Source organism: Cucumis sativus, chromosome 6 (assembly GCF_000004075.3).
Source record: "Cucumis sativus cultivar 9930 chromosome 6, Cucumber_9930_V3, whole genome shotgun sequence".
In the NCBI taxonomy this organism is placed as follows: domain Eukaryota; kingdom Viridiplantae; phylum Streptophyta; class Magnoliopsida; order Cucurbitales; family Cucurbitaceae; genus Cucumis; species Cucumis sativus.
This window is the reverse complement of record NC_026660.2, coordinates 339,412-350,986: the sequence shown is the minus strand read 5'-3', so window position 1 is coordinate 350,986 and position 11,575 is coordinate 339,412. Positions and strand designations below refer to the sequence as shown.

Here is an 11,575-nt window from a genome sequence, read left to right as displayed (position 1 = left end):
GACAAATTACTCACTTTTATCGCCGTCTGTGGGGATCGAACCCACGACCACGTGGTTAAAAGCCACGCGCTCTACCACTGAGCTAAGACGGCTAGACGACAAGCAAAGCTTTATTATCTGTTAACTTTTCATATTTACATTTTTTCTTTACCAAACAAAATCATATAAATTATTATCGCACAATAAGAACAAAAAATAAAATAAGCTAATATGACTAAAATATAAAATAATTTCTATTTTTCTATTTTTCCTTTTATTTTACTAAAATTTGTCATATTAACGGTTATCTTTTTAATATATTTATAGACACAAAACTAAAAATTTGTAATCTAACCGTACACAAAAACTATTAAACACCCTCCTAAAAATGCAACAACTTGTTAAATATTCTTTTATCGTTCAACAACCTATATAAACCTCTACTAATTTTATACGGTAACTTATCTAACTCTAAAACATTTTGGTATAAAAAAAAATCTATATTATAATTGTTTAATTTGAGGTAGATGACTCGCATAGATTAAACCTATAACTTGTTAGATATTTATTAAGGTTAAGTCCTTTTTAGATCACTCAATTATTGTTTTATAAAAGAGTAAGAGGATTTGATGATACAAAAATACCAAAAACTTGAAACATGACCAAGTTCATAGTTTAACCAAATAAAGTTATAAACAACTCATAATATGTAGTTTTATAAGAACATTTTGTGAGATCAATGTCACTGTCATTGAAATTTTATTTGATGTAATAATTGCTAACTTGTTGTTAAAACATTATACATCAAACCGAAAAAAAAGTATCGATACAGTTAGACACCCTTCAAAAAAAAGGGCAAACTTGTCGGATGCTGTCGACCGTGTAACATCAGATCAATGGACACCAAAAGGCTACCTTCAATTTTCAAACGGATTGTTATTTGAAGTAAAAAAAATTTACATTAAGGTTTCTCTTCCAAAAGACAATTATTTGAAGGGCATGATTGAGCTTTCCTTTTTCTGTAGTCATAGGCTGAAGAGAGTACAATACAATCATTACATATCTCTTGATGTGAAGAACATTTTCTGTGGTCATAGGCTGAAGCATTACATATTGCTTCTCAATTCTCTTGATGTGAAGAACGTGTCTTTGTACAAATAAATTGAAGCAAGTGCATTAACAAGGCCTTGTTATTACTTGTTTATGCTTGGATCTACAGCATAGGACGAAAGTTAACTTAATGGGTTATATTAGAAACTGTAGGCACGGATGCCATGGTTTAAGTATAAAGAAAGGCAAACCTCTAGAAGGAACTCTACTGACTCTTCTTCAGCTTAGAACGGGAAGATGATGAAGACCGATTATCGTAATTGGATGATCGAATGATGAAAAGAAGTGTTTCTACGAGCATGCCGAAAACTAATCCAAGGATACCTCCAGCGGCACTCTGAGAAACAAAATTGATTGCCCAATAAATGACAGTACTAAGAGAATCCGAAATTAATGAGATTGCTCAAAAGTTAAACAAATATGGAGTAAATACCATGATTGGATCATGCCTAAACAATGCTCGGAATAAAGCATACCCAACAAGATAGCCGGTAAACATTATCAACACGACATGTAAACCTGCAACAAAATCATCAATGGTGTTAATTCTTTTTGTTTTGAAGGCAACAGCAAACAAGAAATAACTACATGACATGGGAGATTTCAAAGGTTCAAAAAGAAGTCGAGATTTGCAAGAGTTCAGGCAAAATATTCATTGGAGGTATGGATTCAAGCAATCTTGTAATACTGATATAGAAAACTATATTAAAAAAAAAAAAAATTCACCTAATGGAGATTTCATAGATGATAAATTTCTCCTTTTGTTAACATGACAAGGCCATATTATTTTATAGAACTGCATAAAAAATTTCTTATACATGAGATGCACCCATATTTAAATACATCATAAAAAGGAATATCAATATGTTGGTAATGTAAAACTGTAAGAGTTAGTGACGAAAGATTGCATACATACCGAATCCGAGCTGATCCTTGTAGGAAGAGAAAGGCTCATCAATTGGTTTCTTAGGTGCAATATCTTTCACTAGTTCCTGATAGGCCTTCCTCTCTGCTACATCTGCAAGCTTCTTCAGTCTAGCCTTTAACTCCTCACTCTGTATATACATATGAATAATTTAACAACCCCACAAGAAAATTTATATATATATATTTAAAACCAAAAGTTCTGAAATCTAGAAGTTTTCACATTTCAGTATATAAAGTTCAATGTAACTTCCTAAAGACGTGGTTCAAAGACTCAAACTACTGAAAACAGCAAGGGCCAAACATATCCAGATTGAAGGGATCCAATAACTGAATGATATCATTGGCATGGTCATAGAAGTACTGAATATGCCGTTTCTTAAAGAACTTATACAATTTGTATGCTCTGAGTTTAGTTCATATCCATGTCAAGATCCTTGGAGTTAATAGACAACTAGTTTGAGCATTGTTCAAGAACACATCAGCATAAAATCCAACCCCCCCTCACTTGAAGCAAGGTCACCTCTTTTGCGTTGATTATACCCCAATTTCAGAAATTTCAAAGAACCTCACTATTAAATTTGGATTTGGATTTCCTTTCTCCAGTCTTGTAATCAAATCATCACTCCGACTAATAAAACCATCAACCCAGAATTTTCCAATACATAAAACTTCAAATAGAACTAAATGCACAAGACCCAAAATTAAATTACAACACATACCTTCTCCCTGGGTTTAGGGCTTGTAAAGACGAACTCTGATCCAGCCAAAAGACGGAGCAAGTCCGGCCGTGTGGACGATTCCGTAGCAAACCAGATAGCTCTCAGCAGCTTATACGGAATGTTGCGTTGTGAAACGAGATCTGAAGCAATCTGCCGGAGTTCGTCAGAAAGCTGTGAATCTATTGACGCCGAGGTGAGAAAGGAGCGAATTGCTTCGGTGTGAGACAGAACAAGACCTGAGGGAAGTGCGTGGTCGTTGATCATCGTAGAAAGGGGTCGTGCCAGTTTGAGAGCAGCGATATCGTTGGCGCCGACGAGACGGGTGGAAGACGAGCGCTCAAGGCAACTAAAAATGGATTTCAAGGGGGAAGTAAATGAAGCAATTTTAACATTAACTAACAAACGTTTGGAACAAAGACTTAGCCTAAGAGACTAATAATCGTCTTTAGTGAATACGTTATTGAAATGTAAAATTTTAACTTTTTTTTAATAAACTTTTTATTTATTTAATCGAGAAATGATAACTATCCTCGATAAACAATAAGAATCTCTATTACCTCTTTTTCTCATGAATCAAACGAACAAATCCGTCGAAGTAAAAATAAATCCAAACAGAAGAGTATCTCTACACCATAGCTCGAGCCGCTACATTGTGGGTCATTACACTACACTACACTCCCTTCTAATGGCAAAAATGTTTAACCTCCCAATTAAATTAACAATTTCAGCCTAAATTACACACAAATAGTTATTAAGAAAAATTTTAATTTAAGTATTTTGTTCACAACCACTTGGGTGTCCCTCAGTTAAATTATCTCTTAGTAATGCTATCGTCTATGCTGCTTCATATTCCACGAGACCCAATTCTAATACCATCCTTCTTTGTTGTTCGAGCAACATCAACATTCACTTTGAGGCATCCTCCGACCAAGGCCACCATTTGAGATTGCCTCTTTGGCTTGTCAATGAAGAACCAACACCTGCAACTCCACCTGAAAGCTTAGATAACCGAATAGAACTTGACTTACTTGAATAGTGAATATTTTCGATACATAATTTTCAATCCATTAAACTTTTGCTTTCAATTGACTAATCAGGCGAGACTAATTCTTCAAAATTTTGTCCTTACATAGGTCCCATATGTGATTCAAAACCGTAGAAACTTCCTTACATCTAATTTTTTGATCACCTGAACAAGAAATTCACAAATCTGGTTCTCTGGCTCAATCGCACTTGACAATGAAGATAAGGCTATCATCCATATATTTCGAGCTATTTTACATCTAAACAATACATTATATTTTTTTTTCTCTACCATAACATAGGCACAATGGTGACATCCACTTTTTTGTTTAATTAATTTTGTAAATTAATTTAACTAGTTGACACGCACATTCTTCATCAAGAAACATGTACTATATCTTTACTCGTTTTCATAACCATGACACAAAAGATAAAATCGACATTTTCTTTATGTTACATTTGATGAAACGTGACTAAATTTTTTTAATATAAAATTTGATATTTAGAATTATTGAAAAAACCTAGTGAGATAAAAAATTCTATTCACATTTAAAAAAGAAAATATAACTCACCTTAGAAAAAACTTTCTAAACTTAAAACCAAAAGCATTTGGGTCGGTTCGGTCTGAGATTAATGGTAAAAATAAACCGAACCGTTAGACCAATCCTAGAAAACACGTGTGAGCCACACGGAAACACGGCCCATCCACCCGTTTCACGTTCACTCGGTTATACACTTTACACGCCTCATTCGTGCGTACTTCGTGCCAATTTTCCCAATTCTAAATCACCCTCACGCGCGCGCGCGTGCGAAACCCTTCACCTCGCATGCTCGCACGCTTGAGCATCAATCTCTCTCTCTCCTCTGTCGCCGGACCAATGAGTCGCCGGTGAATTCTCCAACACGTGTTCCTTGATTCTTCTCCGGCCGGAGCCTGACTGATCGACGGAAAATCGATTCCGGAGCATCTTTTCTTTTACCGGAAAGGTTCCGTCATCTCCCTGAGAAATTTTATGGTATTGTTGAAGATTTAGGTATTTGTTCATACGGATTTTTTATTTTGAAGTAGTTATTCTTGCAGAATTTGGTGTTGAGTTTTGGAGGTGAAATTTTGGAAGAAATCAGCTGGTTTAAGGCTCTGTAGACGTGGTTCCTTTCTGCTGGTGCTTGATACCGATAGGGCTTGATGAAGAAAAGAAGATGAAACATGCCGTTTTTGAGGTACTGCAGTTTTTTTTTCCTTTCCCTTGTATTCAGCCGACATTTCAGGTTGCTTTTTCGCTGGAACCATGCTCCGTGTATTGAAAATGTATCCTCAGAAGTGAACTTTTTACGGTGTTTGTGGAGGATAGGATAAACATCAAACTCTTTTTCGGATTGTGTCTTTTTAGATGAGGAGTTATTTTTCCCAGGGAACAAGATGTGAAGTTTCAACGTTCGAAGGAAATTGAACTATTTGCTTGTTCTATTTCGTTGATTTATTAAAGATGGCATGTATTAAATATTCATGAACTGACATGACCGAATGCTTGAGATCTTGGAACTCTAAAATTCTCTTGAACTTTTATTGGATACTATTAAGTTTTATGTTAACAGTTTGACATGTGACTGTTAATTGTTTCATTTTGTTGGCAGAATAATCTTTCCTGCCAGTTTTGCAAAAAAGTCCATATATATAGTGGTAATGGTACCATATGGAATGTGCTGTTTGGACATTAACTGCCGCTGGATTGAGAAATAGTGGATTTGCAGTATTATAATCGATGATAGATTAACTACGTCTAAGGGGTATAAATTCAGAGACTACGTGATTATGGCAACGGATATGCAAAAATTGATAGGTACGAGTGAGGAAGATGATGATGAAGATGTGGAGATGGATGTGAAAGAGGAAGATGATGAAGAAGATGATGGGGCGAGGCGGATTCGTAGTTCATTAATGGTTGGGGATGATGGAGGAATGGTGTCAAGTGGTAGCAACAATAACCGCTTTGAGCAGCACCAGGTACAAGAACAAGTGGGCACCCCTGGGGGTGGCCGTAGGTGTAGACCATTAGAAGAGAAAGAGAGGACAAAGTTGAGAGAGCGACATCGAAGGGCTATCACTGCTAGGATCTTGGCAGGTCTTCGCCGACATGGTAATTATAATCTTAGAGTTAGGGCAGATATTAATGATGTGATTGCAGCTCTGGCTACTGAAGCTGGTTGGGTAGTTCTTCCAGATGGAACCACGTTTCCTTCAAGATCTCAGGTACTTGTTACTTGAGGTAGCCATTCCCTTCTTGGATATAGTTAAAAGAAATTTTGTACATGATTTAAGCATAATTCACCCCTCTTGTGAAACATGTGCTGTAACTATACTTCTCTCCAATGTAATGAACCTTTCTATTTTTTTAATGTCGAAGATGCATTGAAGAACTTATTACAAATAAACAATAGTTATTAGGATTTGGAAAATCAACTAGCAAAGTTAATTGCAAATTCACAATGTTTTGTTTGTGAGCAGATTGTGTTCATCAAGTTTATACGACCGTTATAGTTATTGAAGGTTTACAGACATAGTAGTAGCTAAACAGTCTTCGTCAAAACTTCTTGTATATCACCTCTAATAAATTTCAGGAAATACCCAAATGGGAACATTCCTCTTTAACTTTTACAGGGCATCAAACATGCTGGAGGAGGTTCTACTGCAGTAACTTCATCTTCTTCCCATTTGGCATCTCAACAAACTCCATCAACTTCCATTAGGGGAGTCAGTTGTGGCTTTAGGAGCGTGCCAGAATACAATGCATGTCGAATGAAAGGTGTTTTTTTGCCTAATTCCCCACCATATGATGCATCTCCAAATGCTAGATGTCAAAGTTCATCCCTGATGGGAGATGCCGGGGAACAGTCAGCTGGTCATCCACTTATCAATAGTTCAGTCGATGCTGTAGATGGAATGCAGGTAGTCAAATTTGTAGTTTCTGTGTCTATCTCCGGGCTTGTTCTTGTTATTCTTACTCCTGCATTCAGCATGGATTGATCTCATGGATATGTTTACTCCTCACTATGGCATGCACTGTAGTAGATGCATGAATGTGACTCTAGTTGATGATCACCAGAAACACCTCTTCCTGTTTTTTTAATACCCTTGGTTTTTATTCCTTCTCGATGAAAGTATGGTTCTTAATAAAAATAAAAGAACAAACTAAATAAAATAAAAGCACATCTCATATTAAGCTACATAAATCATTTGATAACGCTGGTAAAGCACTTTGAACTCCTTATTGTAAGTTCCGGCATTGATTAATTTTCATATACTTTAAAACAGTTAAAATATATTCTGTAAAAAATAAAAACATATTGAAAATTGAATGGTATTTGGTCTTTGTAGATTGTTGACACAACACCAAAATTACCTGAACGTGATTTTGCTGGGAGTGCTTACATTCCAGTTTATGTGATGCTGCCGGTAGGTGCCCTTTATTTTCCAACTGAGTAAGTTGGATTGTGGTAAATTTATTTTCAATCTCTGTTCCCTGTGAGTTTCTTTACTATTCAGCCTTATGTGAAAAGGCTTATTTTGGTGGTGATAAAAACGGAACATTGTTAGATATTGTTGATACATCTTATTTTGCAGCTCCTTGTTTACTTATCCCTTTTTTGTGTGATAGTTGGGTGTCATTAATATGAAGTGTGAGCTAGTTGATCCAGATGGCTTGCTTAAGCAGCTAAGGCTGCTGAAATCAGCAAATGTTGATGGTGTCATGGTTGATTGCTGGTGGGGGATAGTTGAAGCTCATTCTCCACATGAATATAATTGGAATGGCTACCGGAGACTTTTCCAGATGGTGCATGAATTGAAGCTCAAGTTACAGGTGAAGTTATTGTCTCGTCTTGCCTCGACTCTTTTGCTTTCATGTTTTCTCCCCTCTAGGATAAAATGATAGATTCCCCAAGGACTGGCGATATTTCATTCTCATATTTTTCTCAGTCCTCTTTGTAATATTCATTTCAATAGGAAGAATTTTTTAAAAAAATATTATATTACCTCTATTGCACTGCAATTTAAAATTTTAAAGTCTATGTTTAAATTATTGTGTAACTATGAATTATTAAATAGACTAAAATAAATATAACAGTTTGCAATACAACACAATTCACAATTTTAAAAAACTACTTTTCATTTCTAATAACTTTGCCGGAGCTATATGTCCTCCCACTCTTAGACACGAACTTGCACCAGGAAGATTAGATTTTGCTCTTGCATAATACTTAGCATGTGGGGTTTAGGCTATTGTAGGTTAGGACCTTGATATAAAAGGTTTTTGTTAGGTACTTAAGCACCTCGGAGAACCACACCCCAAAAGCCAGCTTTTGAGGTGGGAGAGCCAATCAACTTAAGTACCACATTGGTCATTCCATTCTGAACAATGTTGGACAAGACATCCCAAACTACCTTGATTTCTAACAGTTTCACCCACAGTGGATCACCGAAGTGGACTTTGGAAATTGGTAATAGATAACAATGCAATGATTTAAAATAGATTTAGCGGTTTTGTTGGTTCCCCTTGCTTTTAAGTAGTTTGATGTAGTTTTTGGAATCATATTGTTAAAGCCTTTGTTAATTGAAATGTGTCGTCTGGTTTATACAATTCAGGTTGTGCTGTCATTTCATGAATGTGGAGGCAATGTTGGCGATGATGTTTGTATTCCACTACCTCATTGGGTTGCTGAAATTGGTCGGAGTAATCCTGACATATTCTTTACTGATAGAGAGGGAAGACGCAATCCTGAATGTCTCTCATGGGGAGTTGATAAGGAGCGAGTGTTAAGAGGCCGGACAGGTCTTGAGGTACATTAACTAAAGATTAGCAGGAGGTCATATTTAATTGTAAAGATATGAATTGAGCATCTTGAATTAAAGAGCCAAGTCTATATTCCGGGATGCTTAAGTTCAGCAAGATTCATTACCATAGTATAGTGGAGGCATATTTTGGAATCACTCATCACTTTGGGAGTATGTCCTATCATGCATGTTTTATTTATATTTTCTTTGGGCGCCTGTTGATCCTGCGTTATAAGTGCCTGGCTCATCTTATTTTGAAACAAACGGCCTTTGGTGTTGATCCTGCGTTATAAGTGCCTGGCTCATCTTATTTTGAAACAAACGGCCTTTATTGCCAAAGGTTCAGCTAGGGTTTTTCCTCGTTAGTCATTACATAGATCTGCAAAGTTTTCATAATGTTTAATTTCTTTCATTGGGTGTACATGATAGGTTTATTTTGACTACATGAGAAGCTTTCGTGTTGAATTTAATGATTTCTTCGAAGATGGTGTCATCACAACAATTGGAGTTGGTTTGGGACCGTGTGGGGAGCTTAGATTTCCATCTTTTCCTGTTAAGCATGGCTGGAGATATCCTGGCATTGGTGAATTCCAGGTACTATGTTGTTGCACTTGTAACATTATGAGATTTTCTTGCATTTATAACTTACATTTCAATTTTATGGATTTTTTTAAAAAAATATTGTTCAATAATATTTTTGTCCGTCAATTCCACCAGTTCCATCAAAACGAGTTATCAACACAGCAGATTGGCTGTTTTACTCTGAGAATTGAGAATGATTTAAATCATTTTAGATGTTCCCAACTTTATCTACGTTTTGTTGCTAATAATATCCCATCCCCTTCCCAATTCGTTTGATTATTATTCTGATCTTAACAGTTTCTTCATTTCAGTGTTATGATCAGTATTTGTTGAAAAATTTGAGGAAAGCAGCAGAAGCAAGGGGACACTCCTTCTGGGCTCGAGGACCAGATAATGCAGGTTCTTACAGCTCTAGGCCACATGAAACAGGTTTCTTTTGTGATGGAGGTGATTATGATGGCTACTACGGTAGGTTCTTCCTTAATTGGTACTCCAAAGTTTTAGTGGATCATGGTGATCGGGTACTTTATCTGGCAAAGTTGGCTTTTGAAGGAAGCCGCATTGTTGCTAAGGTAAGGGCACCTAGTAAACTGCCAATAGTCTGGTAGGAATCATGATTGGATATCTATTAGCAAAATTGACTTAAGAAGAAAATTTATTTAATTAACTAGCATTGCTTGATTCACTCCACCTGCTGTATTTTAATTGCCGAGCAGCTCTCAGGTATTCACTGGTGGTACAAGACGGCGAGTCATGCAGCTGAATTGACTGCTGGGTTCTATAACCCTTGCAATCGTGATGGTTATGCTGCAATTATGACAATGCTGAAAAAACATTCTGCTTCTTTGAACTTCACTCCGGCTGAATTTCACATGTTACACCAGCGGGAAGATTTTTCTAATTCGCTGTCTGATCCCGAGGCAGTAGTCTGGCAAGTAAGAACACAATAGTAAACTTGAATTTTCTAGTACCACTTGAATGCCTTGTTTTTGGGCTTATATGCATACCAGGAGAAACCATAGTTCAAATTTTGACTATGCGCACTTTCTCACTCCCTACATTTTCTCTGCTTTCTGTAATTATTCACCAACAATCCAGGTGACAAATGCTGCCTGGGACGTCAACGTAGAAGTCGTAAGTGAGAATCCTCTTCCTTTCCTCGACAGAGTAGGTTATAACAAGATATTGGATAACGCCAAGCCTCTGGCAGATCCAGATGGGAGATATTTGTCATCCTTTATCTATCACCGGCTAAGTCCACTTCTCTTAGAAAGACAAAACTTCATGGAATTTGAACGATTTGTCAAGAGAATGCACGGTACAGCTCTCGGTCGCCACTTCTGTTCCTGAAATCATTCCCTTCATCAATACTCATTAGTTAACTTGTTAACAAACATGCCACTTTGAAATGCAGGAGAAGCTGTTCATGATCTCCAGGTATAGCCAGCTAAGATGTATAATTCATCTCTCCACAATTATATTGGGAGTTGTGAGTATATTGCAGATCAGGGTAGTTGATACTATTAGTTTCCAATTAAAAAATTCTAGATATTGAGTCCATATTTATTGTGAATTAGATGTAGCTGTTGCAATGATAATGATTAAACACAGCACTTGTAAAAGGTTAGTTTATGCATTAAAATTGAAATCACCCTTTTACAATGGATGCAAGAGGCTATTTGGCACAAACACCAACCAAAGTATCTTTGAATCCCTTCTTCTTTAGCCTTCTCAGAGATTCTACATCAGTTTTGGCTTTGTGGAGGATTCAATTACATGTGATCAGAAATGTTTTGAAAATCAATATTTGAGAGATCAAATCTTCTGTTTTCAACGCGCTGCTCAGTTTCTCCAATCTAAATTTTAAACCACCAAGTTTTCTCTTTGTAAAATGAAATTAGGAATTTTAGGCTTTTTGTAGTTAGTTGTACACAAAATTAGTTATATATCAATCTTTTTTTCTCAAAATTTCTTTTGGCATAAATTTAAAATGTATTCAAATATAAAAAATGAAATAAATTATTCGCAAATATATCAAAATTTACTATCCATTAGTGTTTTTTTAATTGTATTTGTAAATATTTTTAATCATTTTACTTCATAAATTTGTTTCTCGATAAAAACCTGCGTCTAAAGGTATGCAAAACCCCTAAAATTTGGTAATGTTTTGCTTTTTACTTTCTATTTCTAAGAATTACACACAGCTTGATTACACAATATAGAGAAATATCTATGATAATTTATCTTGATCTATCACAAATAAATTTAAAAAATATGTCTAATATCGAATGAAAGAGTATATCCGATAGAACGTTTTTCAATGGGCAAATTTCTAACACAAAGGTAAAAATAATCAATGGAATGCAACACTAAACCTTTCAAGATTCATTTTGAAAATAGAAGA

The 11,575-nt window shown here is 35.8% G+C and overlaps 2 protein-coding genes and 1 non-coding gene across 5 annotated transcripts; 1 reads left to right on the top strand and 2 right to left on the bottom strand.

Annotated features, from left to right (window-relative positions):
* Positions 1 to 20: 20 nt before the first annotated feature.
* Positions 21 to 92, bottom strand: TRNAK-UUU. Its single transcript has one exon. It is a non-coding gene; the product is annotated as a tRNA-Lys (tRNA).
* A 618-nt stretch (positions 93 to 710) lies between these two features.
* Positions 711 to 3,151, bottom strand: LOC101222938. Of its 2 annotated transcripts, XM_031887325.1 has the most exons (5): positions 2,736 to 3,151; positions 2,006 to 2,144; positions 1,523 to 1,608; positions 1,281 to 1,426; positions 711 to 1,192 (listed from the first exon to the last, which is right to left on the bottom strand). In XM_031887325.1, the coding sequence occupies exons 1-4, from the start codon at positions 2,997 to 2,999 to the stop codon at positions 1,295 to 1,297; spliced, it is 621 nt and encodes a 206-aa protein (XP_031743185.1). In that variant the 5' UTR covers positions 3,000 to 3,151; the 3' UTR covers positions 711 to 1,192; positions 1,281 to 1,294. The 2 variants fall into 2 exon arrangements, with proteins under 2 accessions (XP_031743185.1, XP_004138504.1); XM_004138456.3 differs by having other exon boundaries at positions 711 to 1,426.
* A 1,348-nt stretch (positions 3,152 to 4,499) lies between these two features.
* On the top strand, positions 4,500 to 10,874 carry LOC101203224 (beta-amylase 7). 2 transcript variants are annotated; one of them, XM_011658036.2, is made up of 12 exons: positions 4,500 to 4,745; positions 4,840 to 4,979; positions 5,394 to 6,009; positions 6,418 to 6,705; positions 7,135 to 7,212; positions 7,415 to 7,618; positions 8,401 to 8,595; positions 9,019 to 9,183; positions 9,483 to 9,743; positions 9,888 to 10,106; positions 10,270 to 10,489; positions 10,586 to 10,874. In XM_011658036.2, the coding sequence occupies exons 3-12, from the start codon at positions 5,572 to 5,574 to the stop codon at positions 10,612 to 10,614; spliced, it is 2,097 nt and encodes a 698-aa protein (XP_011656338.1). In that variant the 5' UTR covers positions 4,500 to 4,745; positions 4,840 to 4,979; positions 5,394 to 5,571; the 3' UTR covers positions 10,615 to 10,874. The 2 variants fall into 2 exon arrangements, with proteins under 2 accessions (XP_011656338.1, XP_031743184.1); XM_031887324.1 differs by having other exon boundaries at positions 4,507 to 4,745; positions 4,828 to 4,979.
* Positions 10,875 to 11,575: the final 701 nt, after the last annotated feature.

What these genes read in the sequence shown, in the direction of transcription:
- LOC101222938 (XM_004138456.3), bottom strand. Translation starts at nt 2,999, where the DNA reads ATGATCAACGACCACGCACTTCCCTCAGGTCTTGTTCTGTCTCACACC. An exon ending in CAAGGATCAGCTCGGATTCG is followed by an intron (nt 1,609 to 2,005) that starts GTATGTATGCAA and finishes ATTTTGTTGCAG; the next exon opens with GTTTACATGTCGTGTTGATA. An exon ending in TTAGGCATGATCCAATCATG is followed by an intron (nt 1,427 to 1,522) that starts GTATTTACTCCA and finishes TTTGTTTCTCAG; the next exon opens with AGTGCCGCTGGAGGTATCCT.
- LOC101203224 (XM_011658036.2), top strand. Translation starts at nt 5,572, where the DNA reads ATGGCAACGGATATGCAAAAATTGATAGGTACGAGTGAGGAAGATGAT. An exon ending in GAAGCCGCATTGTTGCTAAG is followed by an intron (nt 9,744 to 9,887) that starts GTAAGGGCACCT and finishes ATTGCCGAGCAG; the next exon opens with CTCTCAGGTATTCACTGGTG. An exon ending in ATTTGTCAAGAGAATGCACG is followed by an intron (nt 10,490 to 10,585) that starts GTACAGCTCTCG and finishes TTTGAAATGCAG; the next exon opens with GAGAAGCTGTTCATGATCTC.